General features: G+C 41.5%; 1 protein-coding gene across 1 annotated transcript in view; it reads left to right on the top strand.

Annotated features, from left to right (window-relative positions):
* Positions 1-19,044, top strand: part of FANCD2 (FA complementation group D2) — a 64,868-nt gene that overhangs the window by 34,464 nt on the left and 11,360 nt on the right. The window contains exons 19-34 of the mRNA XM_039231409.1: positions 49-109; positions 1,126-1,245; positions 1,911-1,984; positions 2,282-2,428; positions 2,943-3,043; positions 3,462-3,577; positions 4,916-5,024; positions 6,578-6,688; positions 6,959-7,071; positions 8,033-8,176; positions 10,135-10,251; positions 10,979-11,107; positions 11,244-11,362; positions 16,321-16,431; positions 16,980-17,107; positions 18,184-18,277. Coding sequence (XP_039087340.1) covers positions 49-109; positions 1,126-1,245; positions 1,911-1,984; positions 2,282-2,428; positions 2,943-3,043; positions 3,462-3,577; positions 4,916-5,024; positions 6,578-6,688; positions 6,959-7,071; positions 8,033-8,176; positions 10,135-10,251; positions 10,979-11,107; positions 11,244-11,362; positions 16,321-16,431; positions 16,980-17,107; positions 18,184-18,277 — 1,794 coding nt within the window. The remainder of the gene's footprint in view (positions 1-48; positions 110-1,125; positions 1,246-1,910; positions 1,985-2,281; positions 2,429-2,942; positions 3,044-3,461; positions 3,578-4,915; positions 5,025-6,577; positions 6,689-6,958; positions 7,072-8,032; positions 8,177-10,134; positions 10,252-10,978; positions 11,108-11,243; positions 11,363-16,320; positions 16,432-16,979; positions 17,108-18,183; positions 18,278-19,044) is intronic.

Raw genomic sequence — 19,044 nt, 5'->3', positions numbered from 1 at the left:
GTTCTTACAAAATATTATAAAAGTAAATCTAAAATTCCTTGTTTTTAGAAGTAGATCTTCAAGTTTGACCCAAGGGAGAACAGACATGAGCAATGAACAGTATACACAGGTGAGTTCTTGTAACGTATTTGTTTTTTTGTTTTTTTTTTTTAAATATTTTTATTTATTTATAGGAGAGAGAGAGACAGCGTGAGCAGGGGAGGGTCAGAGAGAGAGGGAGTCCCAGACTGAAACAGGCTCCAGGCTCTGAGCTGGCAGTCAGCACAGAGCCCGACGCGGGGCTCGAACCCACGAACCGCGAGATCATGACCTAAGCGAAAGTCGGACGCTTAACCAACTAAGCCACCCAGGCGCCCCTCTTGTAACGTATTTGAATATGTATATTGGTAACTGAGGAATTGCTTCTGGTCACTGGCAGTTTACCAAAAAGAATGCTCCCCCCCACCCCAAAATCTGTTTTCTTGATTTTGTAGCCATGTTTGCAGAGTAGCATATTGACTGAAGCATAGGCATTAGTAAGTGTCCAGTTGGGGAGCTGGAGATTTAGCTAGTCCAGAGGTAGAAAACAGAGGGCCTGGAATGTGAATCAAGGCATTTTGATTTACTTTTTTACAGAGAAGTAGTCTTTAAGGGTTTCTTAGCATGGACATGGCATAATCGAAGCTTTGCTTTAGAAAAATTAATGTGGGGGCGCCTGGGCGGCTTAGTCGGTTAAGCGTCCGACTTTCGCTTAGGTCATGATCTCGCGGTTCATGGGTTCGAGCCCTGCGTCGGGCTCTGTGCTGACTACCAGCTCAGAGCCTGGAGCCAATTTCAGAGTCTGTATCTCCCTCTCTCTCTGACCCTCCCCTGCTCACTGTCTCTCTCTCTCTCTCCTAGAAATAAATAAAACATTTAAAAAAAAAAAAAAGAAAAATTAATGTGGCTATGTCTGATGGATTGGAAAAGAGATGAGTTTAGAAACAGATGGGCTGGTCAGGAAGGTCAGAGAAACCTCAGGCGAGAGGGAGTAAGAGCTTTACCAGTGATATGGGAAGGAAAAACTTACTACTCTTCGGGGTGAACAGTGTTTAGGAGGTGTTGGCAGCCAGTGGCTGAACCATTCTTTCTCTCTGGCTGCTGCAGGTGACCTCCTTGCTTCAGCTGGTTCACTCCTGCAGTAAGCAGTCTCCCCAGGCCTCTGCACTGTATTATGATGAATTTGCTACTCTGATCCAAACAGGAAATCTGGCACCAAAAGCCCTGGTAAGGCCAAGTATCTTTTCTTAAAGCAGTGAAGCATGAGGGCTGCTTTACTACACATTCTTCAAGCCCTCTGTCTGTTGCCCTGCAAAAATAGATCATCCTGGGGCGCCTGTGTGGCTCAGTCGGTTAAGTGTCTGACTTCAGCTCAGGTCATGATCTGGCAGTTTGTGGGTTCAAGCCCCACATCAAGCTCTCTGCTGTCAGCACAGAGCCTGCTTCAGAGCATCTGTCTCTCCGCCTCTTCTCTGCTGACATGCGTGTGTTCTCTCTCTCTCCCTCTCTCTCTCAAATAAAAACTTAAAAAAAATAGGCCGTCCTGAGAGCTCTCCCATATTCTAGTCGGGAAGGCTGTTCTGCCGCCTCACCCTACCCCAGGCTTCACCTCTAAGGCCTCCTTTACATAATCACAACAGTAATAGTAATGGTGAGGATGGGGATAATATTGTTGATGATGTTAATAGCCACTGTGTGTTCTGTGCCAGGCACTGTGTTAAGCAGTTTTCGTGTATTCTGTTTCCCACTTTATAATAATGGGTCCACGTTTTTGTTTTATCCTCCTTAGAAATGAGACTGAAGCTCAGAGAGGGTAATAGTTTGTCTAGGAATCTACAGCAAGTACACCCTGGGCTCTGTGCATTTTTTGTTTGTTTGTTTGCTTCCTGAAGGAATGGGCTGGGCAGACCATCTTTAATGATTTCCAAGATGCCTTTGTGGTGGACTTATGTGCTTTTCCAGAAGGGTAAGTACTGTTTACCGACTAACTTGATTGTACGGGTGAGGAAATGATGTCAGTGGACGGTACAGACTGCAGAATGCTCTTGACCTCAGCCACGTCTGACCCAGTCCCACAGTTTCTTTCCTCCCAACCCCCACACCCCAGCTCCAGCGTTGCTACAGGCTTCCCCACTTGTGCTTTTTGTTTCTCTCTTTTCCTCAGAGAAGTTCTCTTTCTGAGAGGGAAGCTTGGTTTGTTTTAGTAGTTTCCCCTCTAGACTCCTATACCCTTGCTGCATCAAGTTCTGGGTTCTCTTCGCAGTGACTATCCATTTCCTGTGAAAGCTCTCTACGGACTCGAAGAATACAGTAGCCTTGATGGGATCGCCATCAACCTCCTGCCGCTTTTGCACTCTCAGGACTTTGCAGAAGATGGGGGTAGAACGACTTCACAGGAATCAGACCAGAAGTCAGTGTACTTTTTCTTTACTAAACTTCTGTTACTGTTTTGAATGTTCGCGGGGTATTCCACACTTCTTGCAGCCTTTTGGGAACTTGATGGAAAAGGCTTTCTCCTCAGGCAGGTGGTGTTCGGAGAGGTTAGCAAGAATGGGGCAGATCGCTTGTTTGTTCTTAGGCCCTGTGGTTGGGGTCCGCATTGCCTAATAAGGGGCCAACGGCTACTCTGTGAGGCTGTTTGCATTTCTGTTCCTTTCTCCCTCCCATGTACATACTTGTCTCCCTCCTTCCCATTTTATCTCTGCTTCTCCCAACTCATGGACGTTTACTCTCTTCAGCCTCTGTCTTCCTCCAGTTTAGTTCATTGTTTATTTACTGAGCACCCATTAAGTTCCTTGTCATAATGTTCTTAACAGTAGACGTTTATCTTGGGCAAAACTCTTTAATTATAAGGTGGAGTTCCCTATAAATGTGGATTAATATGCCTATAAAATACTGTTCAGCAATGGATTTTTCCTTCCCAGATTGGTGTCTCCGTTGTGCCTGGCTCCGTATTTCCGGTTACTGAGGCTTTGTGTGGAGAGACAACATAATGGAAGCTTGGAGGAGATTGATGGTTTATTAGGTATAGGGTGAAGTTGTCAGATCCTTTCTTCTTTGTAACTTTTCTCTGATAATCTTGGGGAAGGAGCAAGCCAGTACATGTTGTGTAGGGGAAGGAATTTTCTAACTTCACAGAGTAGATTAGCAGTAATGATGAAATTCAAAAGACAAAATAATGTATAAAAATTCTAGTCATGTTGACAGATCAGCCATCATCATAGTACCTTGTTGCTTTCTGGTCCTTGCATCTAGATTTGTAAAGACTTCTTCATTATATTTAAAGATTGCTACATAATAAGGCAATAATTTGAGACTAATCAAAGCTTCACCTTCAAGTATAAGTTAAAGGGGAAAGTAAGCAGGAGAGGTAACCCTACGGGTAGCATCCAAGTTCTGTTGACTTGAAACAAAGGGAGTTAGAAATGTTTGTTCTCTTTCAGATTGTCCTATATTCCTCACTGACCTGGAGCCTGGAGAGAGGCTGGCGTCCATGTCTGTTAAAGAGAGTTCATTCATGTGTTCACTCATATTTCTTACTCTCAACTGGTTCCGAGAGGTAAGCATAGCTACGGGGCATTTCCCCTAGTGTCTGTAGTTCTTCTTGAAAGGAAACCATTCCCTCATTCTTGGGACTCCCGAAAAATCTCCACCAGAAGCGCCTGGCTGGTTCAGCTGGTTCAGTGGATAGAGCATCCGACTCTTGATCTCAGGGTCGTGAGTTCAAGCCCCACATTGGGGATGGAACCTACTTTAGAAAAAAAAATCACAAGCACTAATCCCCCCGTGTGCTTCTCTAGCTTTTATGTCTCACTTCTCCCCAGTTATATGTATCTTTTGATGTAGCCAAATCAAAATACTTAGAATTCACTTAATGTTGTTCATGCTTTACTACTATAAGCCTTTTTGTTGTATTCTTCCTTTTGCCTGGAATAACTTCACCTTCTCCACTGTGAAACACCACTCACCCTTGCATAGGTATGCACTTAATGTTTCAGTTCGCTGAGGTCAAGTGAGTGATAGTTTGCCTTGTAGCATATATTGTGCTGAATGAAATACACAGTGATGAAATATGATGAAAATGACCGTGATATACATTTATATTTATTTATGCATATTATTTCTGAGAATGTTCACTTAAATTATCTCCTCTTATGAAAAAAATTATCTCCTCTTATGATTATAATTCTATTATGATGTAAGCAGGATAGGCATTGTTACCTTTGTCTCGTACTTGTGGAATTGCAGATACAGAGTTCAAAGGATTCAAGTACTTGCCGTATGCCAAAAGCTGCGCTGATTTCTTTATTTACAGTATTTAATCCATATGGCAACTGCATTCTCATTTTATACTTGAAGAAATAAAAACTCAGAAAGGCTAATGACTTGGCCAGGTTCACATAGCTAGTAAGTAGCAAGATAGGACTTGTTTCACCAAAGTGTGTGCTCTCTACTCACTGCTATTCCACCTTGCTACCTAACTAGAAATCAGTAGAACTAGGATTAGAAGTCAATATTGGCCCAGGGCTTTTTCTTTTTCTTTACAGCACCTTAGTGAGAACACCTTTACATTACAGATCACAGATCCTGCCACTGAAAGCCATTTAAAAAAAAATTAATGTTTATTTATTTATTTTGAGAGAGAAAGTCTGTGAGCAAGGGAGGGACAGGTAGAGAGGGAGAGAGAATCCCAAGCAGGCCCCGTGCTGCCAGCACAGAGCCGGTGGGGCTCAAACTTACAAACTCTGAGATAATGACCTGAGCTGAAGTCAAGAGTCGAACGCTTAACTGACCAAGCCACCCAGGCACCCTGGCCTTTTTAAGCTCTGGATGAATAATGCAAACGGTTATAACCGGAACCGTTCAAAGAATGGGAATATGATTTTTACTTTTCCAGGTTGTAAATGCCTTCTGCCAGCAAACGTCACCTGAGATGAAGGGGAAAGTGCTCACCCGGTTAAAGCATATTGTGGAGCTCCAGAGAATCCTGGAAAAGTACTTAGCAGGTAAGGAAAGTGTCTTATTATGGTAGCCTGGCTAGGATGGCAGTGATGAGATAAAGAACTTTGCTTTTAAGCCAGGCTCAGTGATAGCCATTTTCTACTCATCTGGGACAAGAAAATAGAGAAAAAGAATATATCCATTTTCCTCCCATTGTTACCTCCAAGAAATCTATTTGCTTGAGAAAATAAAAAATAGCATTGGTTGGGCTTTTGTAAAGTAACTTTTCTTCTTTAGAAGTCAAAATGTCAAAAAAAAAAAAAAAGAGGTCAAAATGTCAGGGGCATCTAGGTGGCTCAGTAGGTTTAGTGTCCAACTCTTGATTGTGGCTCAGGTCATGATCCCAAGGTCATGGGATTGAGCCCTGCTTTGGGTTCTACACTGTGTGTATATAGCCTGCTTGAGATTCTTTCTCTCCCTCTCCCTCTGACCCTCCCACTGCTAATGCACTTACTCTCTATTTCTAAAATAAAATCCTTAAAAAAAATACAAAAAAATAGAAGTCAAACTTTCAGTGCGCTTTGCTTTCCTAAACATAGTTATAAACCAGGAGTAAAGCTGAAGCCTCTTAATACCTCTGACTAGGGCACCTGGGTGGCTCAGTTGGATAAGCATCCAACTCTTGGTATTGGCTCAGGTCATGATTTCATGGCTCGTGAGCTGGAGCCCTGAAGTGGGCTCTGTGCTAACAGTGTGGCACCTCTTTGGGATTCTGTCTCCCATTCTCCCTGCCCCTCCCCTACACTCTCTGTCTCTCTCAAAAATAAATAAAATTTTAAAAACTTAAAACATGATACCTCTGACCAGTACATAAACTTGTTTTAAAATGCTAGGTAGGGGGTGCCTTGGTGGCTTAGTCGGTTGAGTGTCCGACTTTCGCTTAGGTCATGATCTCGCGGTTCGTGGGTTCGAGCCCTGCGTCTGGCTCTGTGGTAACTGCCAGCTCAGAGCCTGGAGCCTATTTCAGATTCTGTCACTCCCTCTCTCTCTGACCCTCCCCTGCTCACGCTTTCTCTCTCTCTCTCTCTCAGAAATAAATAAAAACATTTAAAAAAAAAATAAATAAAATGCTAGGTAGATGCCTGGCTGGCTGGCTCAGTCAGAAGAGTATGCAACTCTTGATCTCGGGGGTATGAGTTCAAGTTCCATGTTGGGTATAGGGAATCACTTAAATAAATAAATAAACTTAAAATAAAATGCTAGGTAGATTCTCTGGGAAAATCATGGAGCCTCCCTCAGGCCCTCATCTAAATAATTACGTGTAAAACCTCTGTGTGACCTAATTTTAATATATTTAGATTTTAAATAAAAGTTAGTTTATCTTTAGTCCTTATTTGCTTGGATATTTTATATCATTTTGTTAATTGGTTTTATTTTAATTAGTTATAATCATTTAATATGATACTCCTATAAGCCATTTCTGATCATTTTGCTATGCCAAAACAATTAAAGTGAGGTAACTTGGATGTATCTTACAAGCATTCAGCCAGTCAGGTGATGCATTCTAACAGGGTTATGTGATGGGTATGCATTGAGCGTTGTCTCTTCTCTTTTCCAGTCACCCCATACTATGTTCCACCCCTTGCAGACTTTGACTTGGAAACTTTAGGTGTAACACCTGCCACTACTGCTGCTATTTCAGCAAAAATCAGAAAACAAGGAAAGATAGGTATGTTTTCTCCTTCTTATTCTGTATCTCCATTGGAGCCATACTAAGTTAACCTAAGATTAGGTCATATGCACCAATGCATCAGTAAATAGAGATGATGTCATTGAACTCTTTATTTGGCATGGTTGTAAATTGAACTGTAATGCAGGGTTATAAAATTACCTCCTCTACTCCTAGGTAGTCTTGAGCAGGTTGTTTTCTGAAGATGGTGATATTTAGCAAATATGATTATTAATTACTTGAGTCACTTTTCTCTTTTTGAAACAAAAGGAGGAAGGAAACGGAAAGCAGATGGCAGCAAAACATCTTCCTCTGACACACTTACAAAGGAGGATAGTTCAGAATGTGTCCCTACACCATCTGATAGAAGCCAGCTGGAAAAGGTACTGGAATGATGGGTATCCGTGGAGGTGTGTGACAGCCCAGTAAGATTAACCAAGGACCAGCATTATTCTCTGCATTTTACAGAGAGAAGTATTAGGGAAAAGAAGAAGCAAACGCCTCTCCTAGGTTTTGGGGTGATCCAGTAGCAGAGGTGGGGTTAGACTCTAAGTCTTTATCACTACCACACAGTTTTTTCTAGTTATTTTCTTGAATGTGTCACTCCATTTTTTATACCCCAGCAGTACTTTGTAGCATTTATCAAGTTGCATTTTAGGATATGGCTGTAGATATACTGCTTTTAGCCTCTTCTACCCTCTGATCTCAGATTATCAATTTCTCAGTGAATTGGGATTACATGAAATGCTTAGGACAGTTTCTCATAGTTAATAAATAGTAGTTCCTTTTTCCTATAACTCTACCAATCACAGAGTAGGTTATATGTTTGAAATTGCCTAAACCACATGGATCCCAATTATTTCTGTTTTTTTAGCTGTTTATTGAGTACCTATTGTGGATAGCTCCTATAGTCTTCTAAAAACCCAAGATTAATAGTAATATCTACATTTAATAGGTAAGGAAACTTAAGACCCAGAGAGAGTAAGTGACTTGTCCAAGTTCACACAGTTAATAAGTGCTTGAGCAAGGATTTGAAGGCAGATCTTTCTGGAGCCAAAGCTCATCATTTTCTGCACCATGCCATGACACCTTGGTTTGTCTAGTAATTTATACTTAAGTAGAAACCAACAAGGGGTCTTAATAGGTGACCCCTATCCCAATCTTAAATTAGGTGCTTTTGTCTTAGGAATATTTAGGGACTTAGGTGAAAGAAAGATGGTGATATGCTGAAAAGTAACGTTTGCACAAAATGAATGCATAATTGCATTTTGAAGTCTTCATGAAAACTCAGGTTAATATAGAAACCTTATTTATTCGGTTGGTTTCCTGCTACTTTTTCCCCAGGAGTTCATAGGGAATGAGGAAAAGACATCAGTGTTGCTGCAGAATTACCATGTTTTTTTCCGAGAACTGGACATTGAGGTCTTCTCTATTCTTCATTGTGGGCTTGTGACCAAATTCATCTTCGATACTGAAATGCACACTGAAGTAAGTGACAAAACTGAAATCCTAGAATTTAATCTTCTTTCAGAAAATTTCTCAGCTCTATTCTTATTTTAATAAGAGCACCATGCATTGAGAGAAGTTAGACTCTGGCTTCCAAAGCTTTTATACATAGTGAAAGTAATTTTGAATAATCATCCTCATAATCTTTTTGTTTTAAGGTAAACAATCTAATTAATTTTATTTTATTAATTTTAATTTTTTTAATGTTTATTTTTGAAAGAGAGACAGAGCATGAGCAGGGGAGGGGCAGAGAGAGAGACACACACACAGCATCTAAAGCAGGCTCCAGTCTCTGAGCTGTCTGCACAGAGCCCATCATGGGGCTTAAACTCACAAACCATAAGATCATGACCTGAGCCAAAATTGGACGCTTAACTGACTGAGCCACCCAGGCGCCCTGAGAGGAGAATCTTAAGCAGACTCCATGCTCAGTCTGGAGCTCAACACAGAATTTGATCCCATCTTCCAGGGATCATGACCTAAGCTGAAATCAAGAGTCGGATGCTCAACCAACTCAGCCACTCAGGCACCTGTTTGTTTATTTATTTTTAAAGTAAGTTCTAGGCCCAATGTGGGGCTTGAACTTATGTCTCTGAGATCAAGAGTCACATGCTCTACCAACTGAGCCAGCCAGGTGCCCCCCCCCCCCCCATCATCTTGATGTTTATAAATCTAACTTTTTTACAGTGTGTTAGACATTATGAAAAATCATGCTAAAGATATGATCCTTACCCTAGGTTACTAATAATAAGCTATTTAGATTATTCTTGTAGAGTAGCACTATTCTGGTTGATAGAGGTTAATGCTGTTTTCACTCTTTTATGACATTTGTTCAGCATCCATCAGATGCTTTTCCAGGCCTTTTTTGTGTTTGCCACTAACCTAGACATTGGCAACTCAGTAGAGCATACAGCATGATGCTAGCCTTCAAATAGCTCACAGTCTAATAAGGGAAACACACATAACTAGCAGTGTCTGCTGTATTGGTAATCTGAACCAAGTACCAGTGAAACTCTGAGGAGAGAGTGGTATTTATAGTGAAGTGGGAAATAGAAGACATTTTCACAGAAAAGGTAACTTCAGGGATTTCACCAGAGTAGTTTCTCCAGGTTAAAAAAACAAAAAAAGAGGGGCTCACTTGGTTAAGTGTCTGACTCTTGGTTTTGGCTCAGGTCAGGGGTTAGGGTCTGTGTGGACAACATGGAGCTTGCTTGAGATTCTCTCTCTCCCTCTCTCTCTACCCCTCCCCTGCTCACACTTATGTGCTCTCTCTCTTTCAGGAAAAATAATAAAAACTTAAAAGTAAACCAAGTAAAAAGAGAAACATCTTGAAATTTTTTACTATAGGTTTTTACAAAAATGTACTCCTTCCAAGTAGAGATAGTATCGCTCCTTCCCCACCCCACTCTTTGTACATCAGCTTGGAGATTCTCCATAAATGTATATTGAACCAACAGTTTGAAGTGAGACTGTGTTTGGCTTATTTTGCTTCTGGTAGTGTTATACCCTTATAGGGATCCTGGCCAGAGCTAATAGTAGCAAAACATTAGGGGAAAGAAAATATGGAAGTAAATAAACAGAGAAAAGTGAAATTCCCTTGAATTAGTCATTTTTTATCCCAGGTACTGGGATGCGCCTCGAGGCCATAACGGGAAGGATACACGGAGATATTTATTTCTAGAGAAAAAAAAGTATGTCTTCTGATACTATACTCCCTTGGATTTTTATTTTAATAATTTGAGATTCGTTTTACTTTGAGAATTCTTGACTTTATGATTTGTTGACAGAACACAACCAGCCATTTATATGAGGTAGGGTTTCCCCCTTTTTGGGAATCATCAGATTCTTCAGCCATTGGGACAAGTAAACATGAAATGTACTCCCAACAAAAGATGGCTAGGACATGCTTGGAATTACCCTCTCCTTCCTCCTTGTGACAGGCTACAGAAGTTGTGCAACTTCAGCCCCCTGAACTACTTTTCTTGCTAGAAGATCTCTCTCAGAAGCTGGAGAATATACTGACGCCTCCTGTTGCCAGGAGAATCCCCTTCCTCAAGGTTCGTATAGAGAGAAGCACAGGCCTTGGCCTTAACGAGGTGATCTTAGTGAATTAGTTGTCACTTTCTCTGGCATTGTGTTTGGGTCACTGGTACCAGGGCTGGCAGACTCATTTCCAGACCATTCACCTTGATTTAGAAAGGAACTCAAACAAAAATCAAATAAGTCACAAGATATATATTTCTAAATGCCTGGAGCATTCCTGAATCCTGTTCTTTACTTAGGTTTTGTTTTAAAAGCCTCCCAAACTAAGCCCATGCCCAAGCCTTCAGTGTAATAGTTGGCTATCTAGGGAAAGCCAGAACCTCACATGTGTGATGTACAATGTGCACAGAGCATCTGGCGAAGCAGTTGGGTGATGCAGACAACAAAACATGAAAGTTTTAGGTGTAAACATTTAAACGTAATCTATCCAGTTATTTGATTCATTTTTGTACTATTTACTATTTAATATTCTTTTCAGCCTAAGTGATTTCTGTTTTTATGTGAGCTTTATCTCCATAATTATGGATCTGTTCTTTGCAGACAATTTGTACTCTACAAAAGCCAATGTAATTCGAAGATAGGAAAAGATCTCTTTGTCCAAAAAGAGTTTTGGGCACACAGCCCCTTTCTTCTGTCCACTTCTACCTCGTAACACAAGTCTGACTAAACTCCTTAACAAACTCTTAGTTTCAGAGAAGCTATCCAGCAGTTTCTTCCTTAGTAACTCTGACTTTATTATAGAGTAAAGGACACCGAAATATTGGATTCTCACATCTCCATCAGAGATCTGCCCAACAGATTGTTCATAGTGTCGTTCAACTGCTTACTCCAATGTGTAACCATCTGGAGAACATTCACAACTATTTTCAGGTCAGCGGCTTATCTTATTATTAAGAAATTTAGGAATTACAGAGTAACAAGAGATTTCATTTTTGGTTGGGAAATGCTGAAGGAAAATGAGGGCAATTGCTGAAACAACTGTCCTAAAAGCATTTTTCCCTTTTAGTGCTTAGCTGCTGAGAATCAAGGCGTAGTTGATGGACCAGGAATGAAAGTTCAGGAGTACCACATAATGTCTTCATGTTATCAGAGACTATTGCAGATTTTCTATGCTCTTTTTGCTTGGTGAGTAAGTGGCAGGTATGGTAGGTAGAAATAATCAAGTATGTGCTTGCTTTTACTTGACAGTCACTAAGGCACTGAGGTAGAGAAAAGAAGGAAAAGCCTCTATAAGTCTTATATAAATATGGTACTTGTTCTCTTTGCAGTGCTTTTGTCTGCATCATTTCATTTGATCTTGTACCCTACCCTCTGTGTCTTATGCGGCCAGTGTTATTAACTCATTTGAAAATTAGGTGACTTGATATTGTAACAAATCTGGGCATCTGATTCTTAGCCAGGTTTGTTGTGGCAGGCTTTCGATAATAATGCTGGAGAGATGGTTACTTAAGAAGTTGTTACTGGGGTGGGGGTGGGGGGGCGTGGTGCACCTGAGTGGCTCAGTTGTTTAAGTGTCTGACTTTTGATTTTGGCTCACGTCATGGTCTCACAGTTTGTGAAATCGAACCCTGTGTCGGCACGGAGCCTGCTTGGGATTCTCTCTCTCTCTCTCTCTCTCTCTCTCTCTCTCTCTCTCTCTCTGGCTCTCACTCTCTCTGCCCCTCCCTCGTGTGTGCTCATTCTCTTTGTCTCTCCCAAAATAAATAAATAACATTTTTTAAAAAAAGTTGTTACTGGGGCACCTAGCTGGCTCAGTTAGTTGAGCTTGCAGCTCTTGATCTCAGGGCTGTGAGTTGCTCTCAGAGCCCCATGTTGGGTGTAGAGATTACTTAAAAATAAAATCTTAAAAAAAAAATTGGGCACCTGGGTGGTGTAGTCAGTTAAGCGTCTGACTCTTGATCTCGGCTCAGGTCATGGTCTCATTTGGGAGTTCCAGCCCCACATTGGAATCTGCGCTGATGGCTTGGAGCCTGCTTAGGATTAAGTCTCTCCTCTTTGCCCCTCCTCCGTTTGTGTGGGCCCACTCTCTCTCTCTCTCTCTTAAAATAAATAAGGTTATATATGAATACATATTCAGGTTATATATGAATACATTTTGAGCTGGGTTATTTAGAGATACTTTGTGGAAGGAATGGGACTTCATGGGACTCTGAAGAATAGATGGCCTTTGGAAGGTAAAGGAATGGACTGCAAGGCATGGCATGGATGAAAGTAGAAATGAAGGCGATATGTCTCTTAAATGCTTTTTTTCCTCAGGGCTGGGCTCTGGCTCCTTTCTTCTCCTATAGAGGCTTTCTGGGCAATCTCAACCAAGCTTAAATTTATCTTCTGAGCTACAAGCATTTATATCCAACTGCCTACTCACCACTTCCTTAGATATGTCGATGACACCTCAGACACTGCACATCCAAAATGGAATGTATCATCTTCACCACTGCTCCTGTGGCTTTGCCAGGCCACCTAAATGGCACCACCAGTTGTCTGAGCCAGAAACCATAAGTTATTCTTTGTCCCTGTCTCTCCCACATTGGGTCACCAAATCCTGTTAATTTTATCTTTTAAATAACATCTAAATAGCCATCTGTTCTCTCCTTCCGCACTGACTCCCATTGTCTCTCACCTGGACTAGATTAGTTTCACAGTTGGGCTCTACCTCCAGGTGCCTTCCCTCAGTCCTTTGCTTCGCACAGCAGTCAGAGTGGTCTTCCCAGTGCAAAGCCAACTTTATCCTATCCCAACTTTGGTTCTGGTTGTCCTTAGATTTCTCTTGAGTTCAAACACTTTTACCGAATTTCTAAGGCCTCTTATTATCTGCCTCCTGCTCTCCACTCATTATCTTCCCTTCTGCCCTCCAGCTGTACGGAGTTAATTTCAGCACTTTGCATTGCTTTCACCTGGAAAACTTCACGTATCCTCATCTTTCTACCAGGATCCCTGTCCTCCTTGATCACCAGACTTTTCTAACTCATCTCTGAGATATGAATTTAAACTTCATTTCCTCAGAGTTTTCTTCTCAACCCCTCGGACAAGGAAGCCTCCTTCCTGCCTCTCTAACCTTAATTTTCTCCTAATTCTCTGGTATCCTCAGGGCACCTGGCTGGCTCAGTTGGTGGAGCATGTGACTCTCGATCTCAGGATCATGAGTTCAAGCCCTATATTGGGTGTAGAGATTATAAATAAATAAACTTAAAAAATACTCTGATATCCTCTTATGGTAAAACTTAACCACATTTTATTGTAATTACTTGTTAATCTCTCTTCCTTGCTAGACCATCTGAAACCAATCCTTATTCTATCCTTAGTACGTAAGAACAGTGCCTGACAGAAGAACAGATGCTTCATCAAGGATATGTATGGATGGCGAATAAATAATGCAGAGATGTTCAATAGTATTAGTTATTAAGGAATTCCAAGTTAAAATTCTAGCACAGCTGAATTAAAAAAAAAAGACTTACCTTACCGTATTAGTGAGGACATGGGTCAGCTAGAACTCTGACATGTTGCTGGTGGAAAAGTAAAATGGTACACCCAATATTGAAACAGTTCAGTAGCTCCTTAAGTTAGACATACACCTGTCACACAACCCAGCCATTCTGCCTCTAGGTATTTACTCAAGAGAAAGCATATGTCTAATCTACACAAAGTCTTGTGTACGAATGTTTATAGCAGCCTTATTCGTGAGAGCCCCAAACTGGAAACAAATGTCCACCAACTGGTAAATGGATAAACAGATTTTCATATGATGGAATACTATCCGCAACAACATAGAGGGAAAAAAAGAATTCTACTGAATAGAAAGCAAGACATAAGAGTATGTATACCATTTGATTCCATTTATATAGAACTCTAAGAAAAGGCGTATAATCTTGCAGTAACAGAAACAGATCAGTTGTTGCCTATTACTGGGCAGAAGGATGGAGTGAAGGATAGATTTCAAAGGAATATAAGTAAACTCTGGGGGGTATTATTTATTTATTTACTTATTTACTTATTTTACTTACTTATTTAGAGACAGAATGAGTCAGGGAAGGGGCAGAGGGAGAGAGAGACCATCTCAAGTAGGCTTTATGCTCAGCATGGAGCCTGATGCGGGCCTCGATCCCACAACCCTGGGATCATGACCTGAGCCAAATTTAACAGTCAGACACTCAACCGACTGAGCCACCTAGGTGCCCCTGTTCATTATTTTCATTGCAGTGTTGGTTTCATGGGTTTCTATAAGTCACCTGATCAAACTGATCAACATTTTAAATATATGCATTTTATTGGATGTCGATTCTATCTCAATAAACTGTTATCCCCCCAAAAACCTGACCTATAATAGGCCCTCAGAGTACATTTGCTGCAAGACAGAAGGACTACCATTGGTGATGTGGAGACGTTTCTAGAGGAGTAGAAGATCTAGGGGCCCAGATAGTGCTGGGTTTTAAAGTCAGAAGAATTTGGGGCACCTGGGTGGCTCAGTTGGTTAAGCATCCGACTTCGGCTCAGGTCATGATCTCATGGTTCATGGATTCGAGCCCTGCGTTGAGCTCTGTGCTGACAACTAGTTCAGAGCCTGGAGACTGCTTCAGATTCTATGTCTCCCTCTCTCTCTGACCCTCCCCTGCTCATGCTGTCTCTCTCTCAGAAATAAATAAAAACATTAAAAAAAATAAAGTCAGAAGAATTTGAATGTTGTACAGAGAAACAATTCTGGTTTTATGATTAGAGCCAGGATATAATGAAATTGATATTTTAGAAAAATCCTTTTGGCAGCAGTGTGCAGGACAGATTGGAAAGTGATGCAGAAAGATCAATCAAAAGGTGTCTGATCTACGTATGTGATGATCATAAGGGTCTGGCGTAGAGGGTGGCCTAGGCTTGGGAAGGAAGGGACAGTAGGAGATAATCTGAAGATAGAGTTGTCAAGACTTGACTTCTAGAAGAAGGAGTAATTTTATTATTTTTTTAAGAGAGAGAGAGGGCACAGGTGAATGAGGGGCAGGGGGAGAGAGAGAATCCCAGGAGGAGCAGAGGGACAGAGAAAGAGAGAGTAGCAGGGCTCACCCAAAGGGAGGCTCGTGATTTTACCCCAGCTGGGACTCAAGCTCACCCAGTCAGGGCTCAAGCTCACCCAAAGGGCGGCTCATGCTCACCCCAAGTAGGGCTTAAGCTCACTCATGAACTGTGATGTCATGACCTAAGCCAAAGTCAAATGCTTAATGACTTGAGCCACCCAGGCGCCCCAAGGAGTATGTTTTTTATTGAGCACTTCTATGGATTTGATACTGATATAACAGTTGACAAAGTTATTCCTGGTTTTTCTGGGGAAGAAGGATGAGACTTCTCTAAAGTATAAGGAATGAAGGAGAGCTTTTCTTTTTTTCTTGAAACTAAAGGAAGGGGGCACCTGGGTGGCTCAGGCCATTGAGCCTCCAACTTCAGCTCATGTCATGATGTTGCATTTTGTGGATTTGAGCCCAGCGTTGAGCTCTGTGCTGACAGCTCAGAGCCTGGAGCCTGCTTCAGATTCTGTGGCTCCCTTTCTCTCTGCCCTTCCCCTGCTCATGCTCTGTCTCTCTTTCAAAAATAAACATTAAGGGGCGTCTGGGTGGGTCAGTCGGTTAAGCGTCCGACTTCGGCTCAGGTCATGATCTGACGGTTTGTGGGTTTGAGACCCATGTCGGGCTCTGTGCTGACAGCTGGCTCAGAGCCTGGAGCCTGCTTCAGATTCTGTGTCTCCCTCTCTCTCTGATCCTCACCTGCTCACACTGTCTCTGTCTCAATCAGAAATAAATAAAACATTAAAAAAAATTTTTTTAAATAAACATTAAAAAAAGTTTTTAAAAAGGGAAAAAAAAAAAAAAAAACCTAGGAGCACTGTTGCCTCCTTAAGGAAAGACTGTTTTAGATGCACTTTAATTTGTAATGTGAGGCTCAGAGCTGTGACTGAATTGGGCGCCTGAGTACTTTCAGTGCTCTGGTTCCCCGTTTTCTTTGTTAATCTGTTGATGGTATAGCCTGGAAGCCAGGATCCTGAAATCTATCCAAGCAATCTTCCTAAAACTAAGCTCAACTGCCTTACCTTAAATTTCCCTTAGGAATGGATTTTTTCAGCCTCAGAATCTTCATTTACTGTACTCAGCCCTTGAAGTCCTTACTAACCGACTGAAGCAAAGAGAGCCTGACCAGGCCTTGGAGGAATTGCTCAGGTGGGTCAGACTACACATCACAGAGTGTTGTCTCAAGAAACTCCTAGAACAAGATTAGCGAGATATCTTGGAAATCACTCAGGTGCCTCCCAGTAGTTGTGACAGAAATTGATTTTTTCATCTGCTTTTTCCTCAGTTACATGAGCTTTCTCATGTTTGTATCCTGATAAGTCCTGAAATATTAGAAACTGTTGAATAATCCTATTAAACCTTTGTGCATCCTTCTTCTCATTGTGTTGTCCTAGGTCTTAAAGAGCAAATAATTTGTCCAGGGTTGCTCATATAAACATGCCTAGACTCCTATTTGGGTTTCTTGGTGTGTGACCCTTCAAGGCCAGCATTGCATCCACTGGGCTCTATTCTGCCCTGGCCTTTCTTCGTACAAGGTTCCAGTTCCCTGTCAAGGTCTTGAAAGAATGTGGCCACAAAAGCACCTGAAAATGTTTAGACTATTAAATACATAAGTGGACTTGAACAACTAATAAATTTAGACATATCTGTAATATTTGTGGTGTCTTTTTTATTTTCTTTTCTTGTCTCTTTTACAGCCAGAGCTTCAATTACTTGCAGAATTTCTCTCACAGCATTCCCAGTTTCCAGTGTGCTCTTTATCTCATCAGACTTCTGATGGTCATTTTGGAGAAATCTACAGCTACTAAGAACAAAGAAAAAATTGGTGATGGGCCCAGATCATCATCTTCTTCTTCTTCTTTTTTTTTTTTTCATGAATAGGATTAATAATTCAAGCTTGTAAACTTAGGGCTTCCTAGGAACTTGTACATTTTACATGCACACCCCCCGATAACTGTTGATGTGCCCTCTTGCTATATCAAGGACACTTACTCAGAAGGAGCTATGATTGATCTCTGCTGACATTGCTTACTCTGAATTTGATTAGTTCAGTTGGCTAGGTAATTTGCTTGGCCTCTGTTTATTCAGGTCTTTTTTTTTTTTTTTTTTGGTAAATTATCTAAGGTATTTGGCAAAAAGAGATACAAGGGAAATAAAATGGGTGGGAGAAGGAGGGCAAATCAAGATTAAGTGTAAAGAAAAGCTGGACCCCATTCCTGATCTTTTCTTAAACTATCTTTTCTCACAGCTCTTAGAATTCATCTCATTGATTTATACACCCTAATAGGCAGCAGAGACAGAAAGCAAGAAGAAAATGCAAAACAAGTCTTCTGTTGCTTCCTGTTAATTAAAAGGGAAGCGTTTGGTGTGAATCTGAGGTGGCCATGGCTTATTGCTGCCCAGGAGGAACAAGATTGGTTTTCCTACCGCTCAGCAGTGTGTCTATTCAGTTGGTGTTTTCTGTGGCAGGACAGGGTGAGAGGGTGGGTCTTAGGTTTATTTCTGGTGGAAGGACCAGTGGGACAGGAACCCACGACAGCTCGTTTCACATTGTCTGTTAGACTAGGAACTTCATAGTCAATATTTAAAAAATAATCCTTTGGGGGCACCTGTGCGGCCCAGTTGGTTAAGTGTATGACTGGCTTATGTCACCATCTCACGGTTCATAAGTTTGCGCCCTGCATGTCCGCATAGAGCCTGCTTTGGATCCTCTGTCCCCCTCTCTCTGCCCCTCCTCCCACTCACAACCTTTCTCTCTCTCTCTCAAAAGTAAATTAAAGAATAATATAATCCTTTTGATCATTAATCACCTCCCCCCCCCCCCAAAAAAAAAAAGGCTGGAAAACAAGAGCGTGGTCAGTTTTCTATGCTTGAAACGCGTTTGTCTTGTTTCTCCAACAGCTTCATTGGCCAAACGGTTCCTCTGTCGGGTATGGCCACGTGCGGAGAAAGAGAAGAGCAGCATCTCTACTGATCAGCTCCATACTTTGCTCAGGTGAGAGTCTCGGTTTCTTTCATGAGCCAAATAGTCCATTTTGTCACTGTTGGGATCTCTTTGGCCTGGTCAAAGACTGAGAAATTACTGTAGTTAGGGGCACCTTGGAAACCAGGAGGTTTGAAACTAACAAAAGGTGGATTGAAACTAATGTGATGTCTTGTGTTGATTATACCTGAACAGGAAATTAAATTATCAGAATTTGGAATATGTGGATTGTAAGATTGTCTAGTGTTTTTGATACTGTGAACTAGTTCCTTATTAAATCAGAGAGGAGGGGGTGGAGGGGCCTGTGGTTGTGTTTGCCTCGTTAGCCAGAGTTGTGTGACTTTTTTTTTTTAAGTTTATTTATTTATTTTGAGAGAGAGAGAGAGCGCGCACAAGCAGGAGAGAGAGAGAGAGCGCACAAGCAGGAGAAAGACAGAGAGAGGGAACCCCAAACAGGCTGTGCACTGGATGCAGGGCTCAGTCTCATGAACCCTGTGAGATCAGGACCTGAGCTGCAGTCAAGAGTTCAACACTTAACTGACTGAGCCACCCAGGCGTCCCCAGAGTTATATCATTATTTATTGCCTGCTACATCCAAGACTCATCCGTTACTTCCTAAGTATCTAACTTTATTTCCAATTGAAACATCATTTGCTTTACCTCCTGACAATTACCTGGAATTTTGATTTTATTAAGAATAAATGAGGGGCAAAAGTTAACAGTAGAACTCCCCTATGACCCAGCAATGGCACTGCTAGGAATTTACCCAAGGGATACAG

This window comes from Hyaena hyaena, unplaced genomic scaffold, assembly GCF_003009895.1.
Source record: "Hyaena hyaena isolate Hyena2069 unplaced genomic scaffold, ASM300989v1 scaffold_56, whole genome shotgun sequence".
Classification (NCBI taxonomy): Eukaryota; Metazoa; Chordata; class Mammalia; order Carnivora; family Hyaenidae; genus Hyaena; species Hyaena hyaena.
This window is presented reverse-complemented; position numbering and strand designations above follow the sequence as displayed.